At 41.3% G+C, this 19,965-nt stretch overlaps 1 protein-coding gene and 2 long non-coding RNA genes across 3 annotated transcripts; 1 reads left to right on the top strand and 2 right to left on the bottom strand.

The window, feature by feature from the left end:
* Nucleotides 1-1,987: 1,987 nt before the first annotated feature.
* On the bottom strand, nucleotides 1,988-2,719 carry LOC124175579 (peroxynitrite isomerase THAP4-like). Its single transcript, XM_046555977.1, has 3 exons — nucleotides 2,545-2,719; nucleotides 2,244-2,408; nucleotides 1,988-2,153 (listed from the first exon to the last, which is right to left on the bottom strand). The coding sequence occupies exons 1-3, from the start codon at nucleotides 2,679-2,681 to the stop codon at nucleotides 1,988-1,990; spliced, it is 468 nt and encodes a 155-aa protein (XP_046411933.1). The 5' UTR covers nucleotides 2,682-2,719.
* An 8,664-nt stretch (nucleotides 2,720-11,383) lies between these two features.
* Nucleotides 11,384-11,631, bottom strand: LOC124175007. Its single transcript, XR_006869056.1, has 2 exons — nucleotides 11,555-11,631; nucleotides 11,384-11,440 (listed from the first exon to the last, which is right to left on the bottom strand). It is a non-coding gene; the product is annotated as an uncharacterized LOC124175007 (long non-coding RNA).
* A 4,259-nt stretch (nucleotides 11,632-15,890) lies between these two features.
* LOC124175004 lies at nucleotides 15,891-16,138 on the top strand. Its single transcript, XR_006869053.1, has 2 exons — nucleotides 15,891-15,967; nucleotides 16,082-16,138. It is a non-coding gene; the product is annotated as an uncharacterized LOC124175004 (long non-coding RNA).
* Nucleotides 16,139-19,965: the final 3,827 nt, after the last annotated feature.

Genomic DNA, 19,965 nt, shown 5'->3' with positions numbered 1-19,965 from the left:
ACTTTGAGTATCTCGCTTTACCTTTCGGTCTTCGTAACGCTCCTGCGGCTTTCCAACGTGCAGTGATAACAGCTCTGGGTGAACTTGCTAACACGTATGTGGTAGTCTACATGGATGATATTTTTGTTGTTAAAACACAAGATGTAGAAGAATCTTTAAACTGAGTGGACAACGTTTAAAGCACACTCACAAAGGCAGGTTTCTCTTTGAACATCAAGAAGTGTTCTTTCATGAAACAAAAGGTGGAATATCTAGGCTATGCAGTAAGTCGAGGTGAAGTTAGACCGAATCCTCGAAAGATCGAGGCCCTGGTAGCTCTGGGGCCCTGGGACCTCCTCCATAGACCGTATCCCAGTTACGGCAGTTCATAGGGTTGGCATCTTCTTTTCGTCAATTTCTGCCTAAGTTCTCCCAAATTTTGACACCACTTTTTGCCCTAAAAAGTTCTACAAAGAAAAATCTGAATTGAAAACCTGATCACGAGGCTATACGACAGAAAATTATCACTTCTTTCACCAACGAACCAGTACTAACAATATACAACCCTGAGAGTCCAACTGAGTTACACACGGACGCAAGTTCTATTCGCTGTGAGCCTCGCTCGTGCCGCCACCTAGCGATTTCAAAAGCTAAACAGCCGGCGTGTTAATTTACATTAGAGGCATACTGATAAATATCCAAATCAGCAAAATATTATCAAATAAGTGATATTTCCATTGTAACAGTGAAGTGAAAAGTTAAAAATAATAACGAGTTGAAACTCCAGTAGTATGTAGCAATATAATATTAATAAATACACAATGAAAACCACTAACTTTCACGAATAAAGGTTTTTATTATTCTGCTTGATAGTTTTTGTTTTATTAGAAAAAATTGGTGGCTGTAAATTTACTAAGACGCAGATAACATGAATAATATTATCGATGCAAAAGAACAAATGGTCTGGAATTTTATACAAAATTTGATATGTTTTAAGTCGTTGTATAATTCTTTCTACATGAATTCGAACTCTTGCGATGTTGTAAGTCAGATCTGTTTCTTCTTTCGAAAATTCTGATTTTTTTTCCAAAAATGGTGGCATAATAAGAAATACTTGTTTACCACTTGCATCAATGATAGATCTGATTTCAGGAAAACCTTTATCTGCTAAAACCACATCACCATCTTCCAATGAATCTACCAAATTCGATTCAATACTTAATTGGGAATCACCTTTTCTACCGCCAGCAACTTTCTATTTGAAACAGATGAACCCAGATCGTGTGATTCCAATTAGTACTTTTGCTGTAAAACCTTTCTTATAATGAGAGTAACAGTAAATACGGTCGTCAACACTTGACGGAACATCTATCTTGAATTCAGTGCAGTCTATGATAACCCGAGTATTAGAGTACTGAGGTTTAAAACATTCTGGCATAGTTTTCTGTACGGCAGCTCTACTTGGCCAAAACACTAAATTTGCAGTTGACGAACTCAAATATTGTAAAGTTGAAAAGAATATCTTGGAGATAGTTGACCGATGTAAACCAAAGAAAATTGCTATGGCTGAAAATGTCAATCCAGTTTTTATTTTCACTAAAAAAATTAAAAGCCTCTGTTCTCTTGTTATTGTAGATCTTTCCGATGGGTTTTCAGTTTTAGATAATAAAAAATTAAAGTTCTGGAAGTTCACTCCAGCAATACCTAATAAATCTTCATCGGTCTTAATAGATGGAAAACCACAGAAACTACGCTGTTTCCTATTTTATTCAACTACAGCCTCGTTAAAACCAACCGACTTATCTACTCTATCTGTTAACGATGTGCCGCATTGTACCTCTTCATCTTTCATTTTTTTCCTATTCACAATAGTTTTGAGAGTGGCAATTTTCGGTATTTCAGTTTGAACTTCAGCATCGCAGTAGTTAGTCATGTAAATATATCTGTTACAAGTGAAAGTTTTTGTTTGTTCGATACCAGCAGAACTTACAAAATCTACTTGACACTCTTAATCACTTTTCAAAATTACTTCGGCACTGCTTATATCCATAGGTTCACGTCCACTATTATTGACAACATTGTTGGAGTCGTCATTAACTTGATTTCCAGTATCACAATTCACTCTGATGTTATGCTTGTGAAGAGTCTTTCTTCGGTTCATGAGTGGATTGTACCTATAATAAATAGATACATATGTTATTATGTAAATATCGATGTATTTATTATTCAATTTTATAATTATTTTTTACTTCTCATACATTTACCTCCTTAAAACAGCTCTTTCATTTACTTGCTTTGCATGATAAACTGGAGGGAATAGAGTTGGCGCGTAGCTTGGACTCGCAGGATCATCTGATTTTTTCTTGCCAATGAAATGAGCATTACATATTACATGATGAGTTTTTGGAGTCCACTTTGAACCATCAGGACTGTAAAAAACAATAATACTTATGTATTTATATAGTGTTTCATGCAGATAGCATAACAGTTCACCTATTGATATAGTTGGCTTGATTTTAAAAATATAGAAAACTAAGGCATCGAAAGTAAAGTTATGTTACTTACTTTTTTCTTTTCACAGCAGCAATCCATTTTTGCCTTTGAACTATTTTATGTGATGCAGTTGGAAACTTGTAAAATATACAATCACTAGTTTTACCGTTATTTTTGCAGTTAACAGCACAACAAGTGTAATTCCACATACCGTCTATTGTTTCTCATACAAAATGCTATCACAACACACGCTGGCTCAACTCACTACTCACCATCCCGCGCACTGCGATCGTTTCGCAGCTCCCCTCCAAGTGGCGGCTCACAGCGAATAGGCTACGGGGCAATTCTTATGCAGAAGAAGGAAGGCAGGCTTTGAGCAGTGGCTTATTTCAGCAAACGCACTACGACTGCAGAATCAAAATATCACTCATACGAGTTAGAGACGCTTGCAGTTGTTAATTCGGTGAAACCTTTCAGACATTACCTACATGGCTGTAAATTTACCGTAATAACAGACTGCAGTTCGTTACAAGCGTCACGAAAGAAATTGGATCTCACACCACGAGTTCATAGGTGGTGGGCCTTCTTGCAGGCATTGGATTTTGACATTGTTCATAGAGACGGAAAGTGCATGAGTCATGCTGATTTCTTCTCTAGAAATCCTTTGCCTGAAGCTCCTCGCAAGACCTTCAATAAAGTTGAGCAAAAGGAAGTTTATACCACAGATCTTTCTGGAAATTGGTTGTCAATTGGTGATTCAAATGAGAACCGAGTAGACAAGGAAATGTGTAAAACCTTGGAGATCCGATCGGGCATTTTGTATCGAAAGATTCAACGTAATGGAAGATCACCGTGGTTGCCCATTTTACCTCGAGCTCTTAGATTGTCAGTCAGCAATACCGCACACGAATCCTTGATGCATCTTGGATGGGAGAAAACTTTAGAAAAGTTGTATGATCTCTATTGGTTTGAAAAAATGTTCAAATCTACCAGAAAATTTGTGGATAATTGCGTCACTTGTGAAATCACTATATCTCAATCAGGAAAAATTCACGCAGAATTGCACCCGATTCCAAAGATTGCCATACCCGGCATTCAATACATATCGAGGTAACTAGCAAGCTCAGTGGTAAAAGCGACAAGAAAGAGTATGTTTTTGTAATGATTGATGTGTTTACAAAATCTGTAATTTTACGTCACGCACTTCGCATTGACACAGTAAGCAGTATCAAAGCCTTGTCATATTGTGTATTTTTGTTTGGAGCTCTTATTAGGGTGATTTCCGATCAAGGACGTTGTTTTGCGAGTACAGATTTCTGGGAATTTTGTGAATCTCACAAAATTAACCGACATCTAATAGCAACTGGAAGTTCTCGTGCGAATGGACAAGTTAAACGAGTAATGAGTACACTCAGAAATACGCTGACAGCTGTCGAAACAAGTAAAGAACGATCATGGCAGGATGCATTATCTGATGTTCAATTAGCTCTGAACTGTACTGTCAATCGAGTCACTAAATCCAGTCCATTTGAACTTTTAATGAGCAAGGTAGCCAGGCCATTAAAATTGATGCTTGCAGATGATACTGAATCGCAAATTGACTTAGACGAGGTCCGAAGTTTGGCTGTAGCAAATATGGACAAAAACGTCGAGTATGATAAAACTAGATTCGATCGGACAAAAGCAAACGTTAACAAATTCGTGATTGGAGATTTTGTATTGGTTCAAAATGAAGGATGCAATCAAACGAAGCTCGACCCTAAGTATAAAGGACCGTTTAAAGTAGTCAACGTGCTTGACGGAGACAGATACGTTCTCACAGCCCTTGATTCGAATAGAAGATACAAATACTCTCATGATCGATTAAGAAAAATGCCCGATACCAGCATTCAAGTTGACATTGAAGATCAAGACTCCTTGCTGGGTGAATCTGATGAAATTTCAAGTGTGTATACAGACTTAGAATCTTATAATTGACGGTATATAGTACAGGCTTTTCTGATTAGAAGTATCAACAAGAGGTTGAATCTGTAATATTTTATCCAACTCTGGAATACGCGTAATGAAACTGAATTTAAAAGAGTGCGCCGTGGTTAAGGCATGATAAATGAGTACCTGTCACTGGAAGGAAGTGACAGAGGTATTGTGTACCCTGTTACTGGTTGAGAGCGGGAGGTCTCATCACTGGATTAAAGTGATCTGAGTTCTTATGAGAAACTGAGTGTAAGAATGTTTTTCACTTGAATGGCCTGAACTATGTTATTAACTTCAGAATACACAGTTTTCCTATTTGAATTTGAATCAGAAGGCCAGGGTGGCTGAGGCGAATAATTATTGATATTTTTTTTTGTTTTTATTTTCTTTTGCAGATGAATCACACGAGGACGTGTGATAGATTAGAATGGCCGTGTCAGAGTATCACAAATCTTGTTTAACAATTCCATTTAAAATGTATTTAGTCATTACGAATAAAAGGATATTTCATTTGAAATTAAACTCTCGATGAGTCCACCGTATCAAGCGTCAAGCGTTATTAGCAAGCTATGAGTATAGTTGAATGACGGAATCTTAGCGACAAACAAATGGTTTGTGTATAACAAAGCTTGGACGAAATCGACAGTCACGGGTTAGCTAGCGAGCATACCGGACGTGTTCGGGATCGTCACGCTCAAATATGAATAATCCACGCCAAAATGAACACTTAACATCTTTTCCACCTTTCCGAGGCTTTACGCCGACATATATATTTGGTTATATTTGTAATGGTAGAAAAACTTAAGTACTGAACGCGTCTGTACAGAACGGCTGATCGCTTACGACTAACTCTCCCCTCATACGCAGCATGGACGCTTGCTACGGCACAAAGCTTTTTTCGGCTATCTCCGTAATCGCTCGAATACTCTCGTTGCGTGCATCAAACTCGAAGACTCGTCTCAACACTTCCGCCGTCTGAGTGTTTGATGCTCAGTCCGAGATTGGTGTACAACTCGATAAATCGATTCTTCGGAAGCGCCTTCGTAAATATATCTGTCAACTGAGACTCGGTTGGAACGAACAGAACGTTGATCTCGCTACTCTACTCTCTCACGTATACGATGAAATTTGATATCGATGTGTTTTGTTCTTTTGTGAAATTCAGGGTTGCGAATCAACCGAATCGCGCTTTGGTTGTCAACATAAAGTGTCGTTGGCTTACCGCACCTCTGTACTATTCCACTCAACAGTGTGCGAAGCCACACAGCTTCCTTTGCCGCAGTTGACGCTGCAACTGACTCCGATTCAGTCGTGCTCATTGATACAAGCTTTTGTCGCTGCGACGACCATGTTACGATTCCACCCGCTATGCAAAATGCGTATCCCGTCATTGAGCTACGTGTAGCAACATCGCTAGTGAAATCCGCGTCTGAGTACCCTATCAGCTCAGTTTTTGACACACTCGCGCGATATTCGATACCCATGCTAACTGTTTCGATTAGATACGAAACTATGCGTTTTACTGCGAGTCAGTGACTCTCATTGTGCTTGTCAAGAAACTTGCTTACAGCATTGATTGAATACGCAAGATCTGGACGCGTTACCACCCCGAGAAACATTATCGACCCGACCGCTTCACGATATGGTGCAGAGTGTTTTTCACTCTCGTCTTCAACCGGATACAACACCGTGTGAGAATCCGCCGGCACGGAAACCCCTTTTTGCCTGACTCATCCCGAATCGTTCGATGACTTTCTTTGCGTACGCCGACTGGTGAACGAACATCGACTTGCTTACTCGAACACGACAGATTTGCATCCCGACAAACGAACTACAATCCCCGAGAGTTATTTCGAACGCTTTGCGCAGATCGCTTGTTATACTGCATATTGTCTCTAGTGACTTCGACGCCACAATACCGTCGTTGAAGAACAGTGCGAGGTAGACCTCGTGTCCACCATAGCTGCCAAAAAATATGCACTTTTGGCGTCTGTTTCTTCGAGATTGAAATGCATCAAAAAATTCGCGAATTTTAGATTCCAACAACGTGGTGCTTGTTTGAGCCCGTATAGTGATTTCCGGAGCCGGCATACCACACCTCCTGGACACTTCGCTTCCTCGCTGTCATGAAGTCCCACCAGAACTTCCATTCGTATCTCCTCATCTAAGACACCGTGAAGAAATGCAGTGCGAACATCGAACTGCACAATTTCAAGATGTTCCTGCATAATGACAGCTAGAAGTACCCTAAGTGAGTCATATCTCACTGCCGGTGAGAACGTCTCTAAGTAGTCTACGCCATGTCGCTGCATGAATCCTCTGGCATACAGACGTGCTTTGAACCTTGCTACGTTTCCTTCTGTGTCATGTCTCGCATGATCTTAAACACCCATTTCGAGTCAATCGTTTTCCCTCCTCGGACTCTTGGGACAATTTCCCAAGTCTCGTTCTTCTCATGTGACTGAAGCTCGTCTACAATTGCTTCCGCCCATTGTGCAGCCTCCTGGCTCGATATCGCCTCTTCGTACGTCGTTGGAACACTGTACTCTACAAAGCACAACGCGTATCTCGCCGGCGGACACAACGACTTGCGATTTCGCAATTACCTTGGCGTTACTGCTTCCCGTCCTTGGATTCTCTCAACCTCGTCCACGACCTCGATAACTCTCTCCGGTGCCCAAATCACTCCCGCTTCTTTGGTGACCATATTGTTGGCACCTGCATTGCCAGCAACGACTCCGTTCCCGTTCTCGTCATCCTCGTCGTCGCTCTCGTCCGTCAAGGGCAAAGTGAGCTCGACCTCCGTCGCAGTCGCCCTTGGACTCGTACCTCGCTTGTTAAACTTCACGTGCCTGGAAACGGAGACCGTACACACTGTAGGATCGTACAACCTGTAATTCGCCGATTCATTGTCATATCCGACCAGGATAAGCTTTCTAACTCGAGCGTCGAGCTTCGTTGTCTTCTGTTTTGGCACATACGCGTATGCATCCGATCCGAACACTCGCATATGCAGAAGATTTGCCTTCCTTCCGGCCCATTGTTCGTACGGAGTACGGTTTCCGCCCACTCTCGAGTGTCTAGTCCTGTTAAGAGTGTACACGGCCGTTGCCATTGCTTCTGCCCACAGATGCGCCGGTAGTTGCTTTGCCTGCAACATCGTTCTCGCTGCCTCGACAATCGTACGATTATCTCTCTCGGATTTGCCATTTTGTTCTGGCGTGTATGGCACCGTAGTTTTCGACGTGTGCCTTTCTGCTTCATGTAGGCTTTCATCCTCTCGTTGCAAAACTCAGTCCCGCTGTCTGTATGCAACGTCTTCGTAGTGCGTCCAAATTTGTTATTCAGCAGACGCTCGAACTCTATGAACCGATCGTATACGTCAGATGTGTAACGAATGAAGCACACGAAACGAAAGCTTGTAGCATCATTCTTAAATATCACGTAATAACGCGCACCTCCGATCGAATGAACTGGCAGCGGACCATACACGTCACTGTGTATGTACTCTACCGGCTTGCTCGACGTCCTGTTGACTTCTTTTCGGAAAGGAAGTTTGTGAAGCTTGCCAAACTGACAGGCTTCACAGAAGAACTCTTCAGCGTTCTTCATATTCACTCCTTTGGCCAACTTACGACGCACCAATTCGACAAGCGCCCGCTTGTAAATATGACTGAGCCTCTCATGTCACATTTTCAGATCGAATGCTGTCAAGTTAACTTCACGCTTTTGCTTCGGCCTTCGGGAAAACATTCAGAACCAACAGTTCGACTGCTTCAGTCCTGTTGCCTCGACCGCACCTCCACGCAGCACCTTGACGGCCCCAATTTCGAAATTGACTCGAAAACCCTTGTACATACGAGCACCCACCGAGAGTAAATTTCGTTTCACACGAAGAACCAGTAGTACGTTCTCGATAACAGAGCTCTCCCATCTGCCGTCCACGAGCTTTTCGATGCGAACATTACCGACGCCCGCTACTTCACACTCGCAACATGCTCAGATGCTCCGCTGTCAGTAATCCAGACTTTACTTTCATCAGCATCCTGTAACTGACGAATCTGCTCGACTGACGGTAGCTCTCGCTTCGCATCTGTTACCGGCACTTCGTTTCTCTTAACACCCGACTCGACCACGAACGAGCACCCGCTACTTGACTGGCCTCTACCACTGTCATTGTTCTTACGCGGCTTCTTCGGTTAATCGAATTCTTTGGCGTAGTGCCCCATTTCGTGACATTTCCAACACTCTATGTATTTCTTGGGCTTTTTCTTACTCACTTCTCTCAATTTCGCGTAACTCTTTGTCCCACAGTCCGACGTCACCGCCAGCACACTCGCTGACTCACCGTCTCCTGCGAGATTCGAATCTTCCTCGATTAACCATTCCAGCAAATATGTCACGGTCTGTCGCTCGGGATTCACACTTGCCCACGAGGTCTGGAACATACCGTACTTTGCCGTGAAATCGAAAGAATTTTCGCGATAATCGCTCCATCTGATTTTGGCTCTCTGAGATCTTTCAGCCTACTGGCCATATTTTGAACTGCAGTAACGTGTTGAACTACCGAGTCTGTTGGTCCTATCTTGTAAGAATACAATTCTTCTTCAAGTGCCCCGACGTTCGACGCAGACTTCTGCTCGTGCATCGCACCCAGCTTGTCGCACACACCAACACACAGTCCACTTGTACATCCTCCATCGCTGACGTGTTAAGGGGAGATATACACCTAGAAAATTGAAAAATTCGATTTTTTTTTTAACATTTTCTGAAAGTTTAAGGTCCTTAGAATATTTGGTGAAAATCGCGAATTAATTCTTCGAAAAATAAGGCAGTTATAACCGAGAACTGGAAACGTTAGATTTCTTTTGTGATAGAATTGTACAGTGCTCCCCCCCTAAGAAGGTCGAATTCGTCGTCGGCAACAAACTTTAGATGCAATGGGAATTCCGTCGACTGTAGAAGTAACACTATGGGCCTGGTATTGATGATTCCATGTAAGTTTAAAATTTCATGATTTTTTAATTCCTAAAATTTCAAACGTGTTTTTCTCAAAACTACGTTTTTCAAAGCGGTATCAAAAATTTCTCAAAAACCAATGTACCGATTGCTTTGAAATTTTTTGTGGTCATTCTATATAATATTACCTAGTATTTGTCATAGGATTTTTTTTTTTCGTTACTTACTCTTCATTTTATAGCCAAAGTAATTACACGTTTAAGGCCCGAAAATCGTTACCTATATTTAAATGGCCGCCATTTTGTTAAAAACCTATAATTTTGAAATCGACTATGACAAGTACTAGATTATAGTATCTTATTTGATAATCTTTTTTTTTTTCAGATGATTTTTGAAGATACGCCAGTGGGTACCGTGTGCGCCGATTTTTTCAAGGACCTCCAAGAATCCTATGATATCCTTGTATCTTTTTGATATTTGTGCATAAAAAAAATTTGACATATATTTGAATGTATGTACTTATAGATAATGAAAACTCTGATCTAAAATAAATGATTACTTTTCTTTGAAACATTTTTAAAATAGAACCTTTTTTTACGGCTTCTAGGTGTATATCTCCCCTTAACCGCCGTCGCCTTCGCGTCGTCTTTGAGCCACTGCTTCATACGACCAGCGTTGACACCCTCTTCGTTCTCCGGGACCTCTCTTTTTCCGTTAATCACGTCGAAAATCTCCTTGGCTTTCAGCACCACTGTGATTTTATATTTCCACGCTTGGAAATTCTTCCCGTTAAACCCTGTTAAACTTTTCAATGGAGGGATAAAAAGGATGCCCGGAGATGAAGGTGAGACACATCTGTATCTTTATACATATATACTCAATATTGAAGATGAATTTTATTTTAAAGTTGACAAAGGAATAACTCGAATAAGAATTTGTCTATCGCTCTGGAACGTTCAACGACTACTACCTGCTTTTCCTCGATAACGAGACGCCACGCCTTGGCCTTGCGGCTGGATATACAAACGATATATTCTCTCTCTTTGTCTCTCTCATTCATGAGCACGCGCAAATCTCATACCAACGGCTTCAACACTTTCACCGTTTCAGCGTGCGACATCAAACTCGTTCCGAAAATCACACAAGTTTTTGAAACGTTTATGATACGCAGGATTCTTCACCAATTTAATTGCACTTTGGTTATCTATGTATATCTGAGTGGGCTCGACACATTGACATCCAATATCATTCAGCAGTTTCCTAAACCATACAGCTACCTTTGCTGCAGCCGCTGCCGCAACATGTTCTGATTCCGTTGTGCTTAAGGTCACCAGTTTTTGGCGCTGCGATGACCAAGTCACTGGACCGTTCGCAAATTCAAAAAGATACCTAGTGGTTGACCTTCTCGTACTCATATCGCTAGCAAAATCGGCGACAGAATAACCTAATAATTTGCATTCGCTTTCACCCGCACAATATGTTATTCCTTTTTCTTTCGTACTGGACAAATAAATGAGAATTCTTTTAACCGCACGCCAATTTTCATTATTGTGCTTGCTGAGAAATACGCTTACTAGATTAACGGCGTAGGCGATATCAGGTCGTGATATTGTCGCAAGGAAAATTAACGAACCCACTACTTCGCGATAAGGCAATTTGCCGACTGGATCCTCGCTCTCGCTCATCGGACATAAAACCACATTTAGATCTGCAGGTACACAGAGCGGATTAGCCTCACTCATTCTGAATTTTCTTAATATGCGCTCGACATACAAGCTTTGGTGTACATATATCGATTTTTCCTTCCCTTCGCACTTAATCTCCATTTCAACAAACATACTTGCATAGCCAAGAGTGATTTTGAACGCACTATTCAAATAATCTATCAAAGGTTAAAGACGATTTTTCTTGACCTTGATGACTTGTTGATTAATGTTATTCTTGGATATGAAGGTCACAACTCAAAACACTTTTTTAAAGCGTTAACGTTTCAGCCCTGATGGGGGCCCTCCTCAGAACCGATTTATTTAAACATCTGTCACGAACAAAAATAATAAAATAATGTACAACACCGTTATAACAAAATTAAACATAAGTGGTTTAGATAATAATCTAGGATGTTTATGCAGATATAAATGAGAGGAATTACCTAGTGTGGGATGACACTTTCAATTACAGCAGACAGGGCACACTCTTAAGTAGTGAATGCGTGTTGGTGAATAAATAATAAATAGAAACAATAAAAAACAAAAACCGAAACACACTGCGATCGTGATACGTAGTTCCCAAGACTTCATCCTTGTAGTTAATTTGATAAAATAAAACACACAGCCGTTATAGGTTTAAATCAAGAGCACATTTGCACATGTGGAACGTCCAGTGTGTAGTGGGGGGAGATCGATATCGATAGTTATCAGAGCAAACGCAGAGTCAACGGGTTAGAAGGAAACCAAAATTTTGTTAAGAAGGTAAAATCGAGAGCAAGCTCAGTCGGTAATGGATAATTACAATGGTTGTATCACAGAGGTGTAAATAGTACTCAGATGTTCGATGTCTTGTCTTCGGTTGACAGAATTGGGATGTGCAACAATATTGCACATTTCTATCAATAGCCTATTATAATACAACGGTTCAACGTCAATAATGCTGGCTTGAGAATAATTGAAAGAGTGGTCGAAATCGATGGCTGCCTCGTCAGTGCAGTATAATTATCCTCGTGTTCATGGATATTGCGTTTATGCTCGGTTATCCTGGTGTGTAATTGCCTACTTGTTTGGCCTATGTAGGACATGTTGCATTGGTTGCAGGGAATTTTGTAAACTACACCAGAACGCATACCCGGGGGTAAGGGGACCTTACCCGAATCAAACATAGAGGATAGATCATGTGCACATTTACCCACAAATTGAATTTTGTACTTAAAGAATGTTCTGTTGAGTGACTCGAACAACCCTGCAACGTATGGGATGGAAATATAGTTTTTTTGATTAGCTTGTGCAGCAGATGCATCGATATTATTGTTGGAGCTAGTCGATGACAAGATGAAATCGTATTTGAACTGTATATGCTTGTTGAGCAGACGAGATGGATAGTCATTTTTACTCAGTACCTGCTGAATCAAGGACATATTTTTGTTATGAAATTCCATACTTGAGAGTCGGATCGCTCTGTCAACCAAGCAATGAATCGTTCCAATTTTGTAAGATCTGGGATGGTGAGAATGGAAATTTAAATACCTTTGTGACCAGGTAGCCTTATGAAACCAATCTGTTTTGATGAGCTGGTTATCATTAATGATCAAGACATCTAAAAAGCTAATTCGATGATTCAACTCTATATCAGAGGTAAATTGTAATCTCGGATGGAATTGGTTAAAGACAGATGGCATTTCTGCAACTTTATCCGAAGGGACAGCTGTGATTATGTCAGCTACATATCTGAAATAGAATGAAGGCTTGAAGTCCAGTTTGTTGAGACAATATTGTTCAAGATCATCCATAACCAAATCCGACAAAATTGGAGAGAGCGGCGAGCCCATCGGTGAACCATAAGTTTGAGCATATATGTTCTGATTAAATTTGAATATGGCAGCCTTAAAACAGATGTGTAATGCTTTTATGAGTTCATTAAGTGGGACAGGAATTTTGTCCACCAAATGATGCCAACGTTGTTTCACCGCGTTGATTGCAAGATCTTGTGGAACACTTGTAAACAATGACACAACATCCAGCGAAACTAATACATGATCAGGTGGGAGACGAAAGTCCCTGATAGCATTAACCAGAGAAAAAATATCTTTCACACGTGACAAGGGAGGGACGATCTTGTTACCAATACATTGACTGAGGAAGCGTGCTAGATGGATAGTCGGACTATCTGTGAACGAAACTATAATTCTTACCGGTGATCCGGTTTATGAATTTGAGGTAGCCCGTAGGCTCTAGGTGGTAAACAATCAGTTTTTGCGATTTGACGTCTAAGTTGATCCGAGATGAGTTTACTTTTAGACCAATCCATTGTTAGTTTTTTAACTTCCTGTTGCAAGGTACAGGTAAGATCGCATCCAACAACTTTGTAGGAGTTGTTGTTGGAGAGTTGTTGCAACATTTTTTCCTCGTACATTTGTTTGTTCATCACAACAGTCGTGTTTCCCTTGTCAGCCTTCAAGAAAAGTGAATCCTGGTTGTTGTTTTAAAAGATCTTAGTTTCATTGATTTTATCAAGGATATTCTTGTCAGCGTGAATGAGTGAAGGGGTGTTGATGAACTTTTTTATGGCGTTGGTAAAGTCTTGGCGGGCCGTATTGCGGCAATCAGAAGGAATGAAAGAAATCCTTGATTCGAAATCGGAGATAAGTTTGTTGGTTGGGATGCGGTGGAGCTCAAAAGGAATGCCATATTTGGGTTTCATTTTTAGAACGTCAGTAACATTGACAGGAATGTCCGTTCATCAACACCCCTTCTCTCATTCACGCTGACAAGAATATCCTTGATAAAATCAATGAAACTAAGATCTTTTGAAACAACAACCAGGATTCACTTTTCTTGAAGGCTGACAAGGGAAACACGACTGTTGTGATGAACAAACAAATGTACGAGGAAAAAATGTTGCAACAACTCTCCAACAACAACTCCTACAAAGTTGTTGGATGCGATCTTACCTGTACCTTGCAACAGGAAGTTAAAAAACTAACAATGGATTGGTCTAAAAGTAAACTCATCTCGGATCAACTTAGACGTCAAATCGCAAAAACTGATTGTTTACCACCTAGAGCCTACGGGCTACCTCAAATTCATAAACCGGATCACCGGTAAGAATTATAGTTTCGTTCACAGATAGTCCGACTATCCATCTAGCACGCTTCCTCAGTCAATGTATTGGTAACAAGATCGTCCCTCCCTTGTCACGTGTGAAAGATATTTTTTCTCTGGTTAATGCTATCAGGGACTTTCGTCTCCCACCTGATCATGTATTAGTTTCGCTGGATGTTGTGTCATTGTTTACAAGTGTTCCACAAGATCTTGCAATCAACGCGGTGAAACAACGTTGGCATCATTTGGTGGACAAAATTCCTGTCCCACTTAATGAACTCATAAAAGCATTACACATCTGTTTTAAGGCTGCCATATTCAAATTTAATCAGAACATATATGCTCAAACTTATGGTTCACCGATGGGCTCGCCGCTCTCTCCAATTTTGTCGGATTTGGTTATGGATGATCTTGAACAATATTGTCTCAACAAACTGGACTTCAAGCCTTCATTCTATTTCAGATATGTAGCTGACATAATCACAGCTGTCCCTTCGGATAAAGTTGCAGAAATGCCATCTGTCTTTAACCAATTCCATCCGAGATTACAATTTACCTCTGATATAGAGTTGAATCATCGAATTAGCTTTTTAGATGTCTTGATCATTAATGATAACCAGCTCATCAAAACAGATTGGTTTCATAAGGCTACCTGGTCACAAAGGTATTTAAATTTCCATTCTCACCATCCCAGATCTTACAAAATTGGAACGATTCATTGCTTGGTTGACAGAGCGATCCGACTCTCAAGTATGGAATTTCATAACAAAAATATGTCCTTGATTCAGCAGGTACTGAGTAAAAATGACTATCCATCTCGTCTGCTCAACAAGCATATACAGTTCAAATACGATTTCATCTTGTCATCGACTAGCTCCAACAATAATATCGATGCATCTGCTGCACAAGCTAATCAAAAAAACTATATTTCCATCCCATACGTTGCAGGGTTGTTCGAGTCACTCAACAGAACATTCTTTAAGTACAAAATTCAATTTGTGGGTAAATGTGCACATGATCTATCCTCTATGTTTGATTCGGGTAAGGTCCCCTTACCCCCGGGTATGCGTTCTGGTGTAGTTTACAAAATTCCCTGCAACCAATGCAACATGTCCTACATAGGCCAAACAAGTAGGCAATTACACACCAGGATAACCGAGCATAAACGCAATATCCATGAACACGAGGATAATTATACTGCACTGACGAGGCAGCCATCGATTTCGACCACTCTTTCAATTATTCTCAAGCCAGCATTATTGACGTTGAACCGTTGTATTATAATAGGCTATTGATAGAAATGTGCAATATTGTTGCACATCCCAATTCTGTCAACCGAAGACAAGACATCGAACATCTGAGTACTATTTACACCTCTGTGATACAACCATTGTAATTATCCATTACCGACTGAGCTTGCTCTCGATTTTACCTTCTTAACAAAATTTTGGTTTCCTTCTAACCCGTTGACTCTGCGTTTGCTCTGATAACTATCGATATCGATCTCCCCCCACTACACACTGGACGTTCCACATGTGCAAATGTGCTCTTGATTTAAACCTATAACGGCTGTGTGTTTTATTTTATCAAATTAACTACAAGGATGAAGTCTTGGGAACTACGTATCACGATCGCAGTGTGTTTCGGTTTTTGTTTTTTATTGTTTCTATTTATTATTTATTCACCAACACGCATTCACTACTTAAGAGTGTGCCCTGTCTGCTGTAATTGAAAGTGTCATCCCACACTAGGTAATTCCTCTCATTTATATCTGCATAAACATCCTAGATTATTATCTAAACCACTTATGTTTAATTTTGTTATAACGGTGTTGTACATTATTTTATTATTTTTGTTCGTGACAGATGTTTAAATAAATCGGTTCTGAGGAGGGCCCCCATCAGGGCTGAAACGTTAACGCTTTAAAAAAGTGTTTTGAGTTGTGACCTTCATATCCAAGAATAACATTAATCAATCTTTCACAGGATTAACGACTTTTTGATATTTACTCGCGATCATAGCGTCATCAACGAAAAGCGCGAGATACACGGTTTCCTCTTCAATTTCGCGTATAAAAATACATTTATCAGCCTTAGACTCTCTAAATTTAAATTCTCCAAGAAAATCACTGAATCTTTCATTCCAACAGCGCGGTGACTCTTTAAGCCCGTATAACGACCTTTTTAGTCGACACACAACACTGTCGCTTATATCGCACGCAGGTTTACTGTTGACGTTTAGCCCCTCCGAAACTTTCATATCTCTCCTTGAAGTTCACCATGTAGAAATGCCGTCTCGACATCAAATTTCAACATTTCCAAGTCTTCGACTGCAATTTTTGCCAATAGTACTCTTAACGAGTCATACCTTACTACCAGCGCAAATATCTCTGAGAAATCTACACTATACTCTTGCATAAAGCCTCGAGCGCATAACCGCACCTTATACCTTCTGACTTGGCCATTTTCGTCCTTTAAACATTTTAAAACCCACTTAGAATAAATTATCTTTGCTGCGGGTTTTCTTTGTACTATTTTCCAAGTCTCGTATTGATCATGAGCACGCAGCTCACAGTCGATCGCAGCGTTCAATCTTCTGCTTGAGGACTCTTTAGTGCTTCTTTGAATAAAAATGGCTCCAAGTATTGTGTTATATTTACCTCATACCTTGTGACGGGTTTTGAGTCCGCACGAATAATATGGGTGGGGAAGACAATTAGAGACGGGGCGGATATAATCGGTAAAACTTGATGTGTATATTTGTGACGGGGGGTGTACAGGTGTTGCGATCGGGGAACTGAGTCGACTTAAACTACGGAAGGTACAAAAGGGTTGTAGACGTAAGCGGTGGCTGATCACGCCTCAGCCCTTAGCGTTGCTTAATACTAACTTATAGATACGTGCGCAGGGGGGGGGGGGGGGAAGGAGTGTGGGAGGTGACGGGGAAGGTGGGGTCGGAAGGGTTGATATGGCGAGGGGAGGGTGGTGTAGAGTGACGGGGAGTGTGTGGTAGACAGGATTGGTATGGCGAGGGGAGGAGCAGATCGGCGATAGAAGGCAGGCTAACCTGGTGACGTCGACGTGTGTGTGTGGAGGTCTCGAGGTGCAGTGGAGGATAGCTGGGTGGTCGGTGTGTGTGTGTGTGTGTGTCGGTGACCCTCTCTCTTTCTTTCTCTCTCCCTCTCTCGCTTTCGCTCTTAGGTTTTGGTTTACGCTGGTGTGGCTGCTGCTACGGCCGGGCTCGTACTGACTCTCGCGCTCGGCTCTGCCGAGCGTGGGGGGGCTTCGATGATGTTCGGGTCTTTCCCGACGGGACAGGGCTCACCCGTTCGGCTCTTCCCCGCGGGTTTGGGGTTTGTTGTGACTTGCACTCTAGGTGCAACGTCACAACCTTATAGGACGCTTTATGTTACCTCGATTTCTCAGATTCGGCTTTGTTCTTACTGGATTCAGATTTCGATCGGTCCCTCGTCTTCTTCTTCCTCTTGCTCTTTCGCTGATAAGAACTCCTCTTCTTCATCGCTGTTGATCACGAAGATTTCCTGTTGATCTTTTGGAAAAATCAATTCTGCTTCTTCTTCTTCTTCTTGTCTGTTTTCGTTTTCCGTGGCGGCTTCTTTCTCGTTAAAAACTACGTTGCGTGACACAATGACTTGTCTTTTCTCGGGGTCAAAGACACGGTAATTCGTAGATTCACCTTCATTACCTACAAATATCATCTTCTTCCCTCTAGCATGAAGTTTACTCGTCAGTTGCTTCGGTGTATTTACAAAAGCATCTGACCCAAATACACGAAGATGATCGAGACGTGGTTTTCTTCCTACCCACTTTTCGAGCGGAGATTTTCCTTCTCTTATGCTCAACGCACTCAGACTATTCAAAAGATAAACAGCCGTGTTTGCTGCTTCAGCCCATAAACTTGGAGACAAGCTGCTCGCCAAAATCATGGTTCTTGCGCTCTCAATAATTTTCCGATTGTCGCATTCTATTCGACCATTTCGTTCCGGCGAATAAGGTGCCGAATTCTCCCTCATGATACCTCGAGACTCCAGATACTCATTCATATTTTTATTACGAAATTCAAGTCCATTATCGGATCTACGGACTCTCATTCTTCGTTTGAATTTATTTTCGATCATTTTTTCAAATTTTCGGATAGTCTCAAACACATCACTCTTGTGTTTGAGAAAGTATACAAACCTGTAACTCGTGGGATCATCCTTAAGAGTAAGGATGAAACGGGCTCCTCAGGGGCTTGAGTCGCCATAGGACCACAGATATCAGTGTGAATAACCTCACCCGGCGTTGTTGTTTCTTTTTCCTGACACTGTCGAAACGGTGATCGATGTGATTTCACAATTTGGTACGAGTCGCAAAAGAAATCTATTTTTTGATTGATTTTCATTCCCTGAACAAGTTCCTTTTTCAGTATGCCTTACATTCCACGCTTGTTCAGGTGACCAAATCTTTCGTGCCAAATTTTCACGTCAACAGCCGAGACATTCACTTCGTCACTCTCTTTACCGACATCCGGTCGAAAAAACATACGATATATCTCGTTTCTCATTTTTACCCCGTGACGCGATCACTCTTGCTTCGTCTTTCACTTTAACAAAATTGTCCTTAAACACGACTTCGCGACCACTCGACGTGAGAATACCCACAGAAAATTAATTTTTCTCAACTTGAGGCCCATATGAAACGTTCTCTATATGGGCTTTCACTCATTCGTGATTCACGTACTGGAGAATTTTTATAGTTCCAATTCCGACCACGTCGCACTCCGTGTCATTACCCAAGGAGATTTTGCCACCGTTTTCAACACACCGAAAAACGGTAAACCAGTCTCTATCACACGAGATGTACTTCGATGCCCCACTATCGGTCACCCAGACCTCTTTATGCTCGGTCTCGAGAACTTGCTCGATAATTTCGGCCGGAGGTAACTCTGATTCGAGTTTTCCCGCAATTGCGGACACTTTTCTCAAACTTTCGGCGACAAACGGGCAATCACGTACTTTACCGGTTTCACTTCCGTCTTTACGATTTTTCACCCATACTTTGCTTTCACACTCTCTTTTAAAATGCCCTTTTTGTTTGCACTTGTAACAAAAACTTCCACAATTTTTAGGTTTTTCACTTTTTGAGCTCTGTTAATCACTTCTCGAGCTCGAGCCATGCTTTCCACTTCTTTTATCATTTTTCTTCGATTGAAAAGCCGTAAACGCACTCGCTTCTTCGTCGTTCGACGTTAGACGTAATTCCGTAATTCCTCTCGAATTAATCGTTCCTGAAGGTTATCAAGTATCTGTCTCCCCGGATCAACACTGTCCCATGCTGTCAAAAAGTTCGCGTACTTCGGAGCCAAATTCGCGAGAATCTTTGCAATGAGCGTTATCTGAGACACCGGCTCACCCACGTCTTTCAACTGGGCAGCCATGTTGGACACTTTCGCGAAATGTTGCACTACGGAATCCGATGACGCTATTCTGTACTCATGGAATTTCTGAGTTGAGAGTAACACATTCATAGTCGACTTTTGTTCGTGAGCTTTCAATAAAATGTCCCACATTTCTTTTGATGTCGCACATGACAGCAATGGCTGCAATTGTGAATCGTCGATCGATGTCGAAATCACAACTTTTGCGCGCGCGTCATCCTTTACCCATGCTTTTGCGAGCACTTCCTGACCAAACTGCGTTGGTTTTACTTTCTCGCCGGTTACCACGTCTGAAATCCCGTATGCATAA

This window comes from Neodiprion fabricii, chromosome 2 (genome assembly GCF_021155785.1).
Source record: "Neodiprion fabricii isolate iyNeoFabr1 chromosome 2, iyNeoFabr1.1, whole genome shotgun sequence".
NCBI lineage: Eukaryota > Metazoa > Arthropoda > Insecta > Hymenoptera > Diprionidae > Neodiprion > Neodiprion fabricii.
The sequence above is the reverse complement of the archived record's forward strand: the minus strand, read 5'-3'. Positions and strand labels throughout refer to the sequence as shown.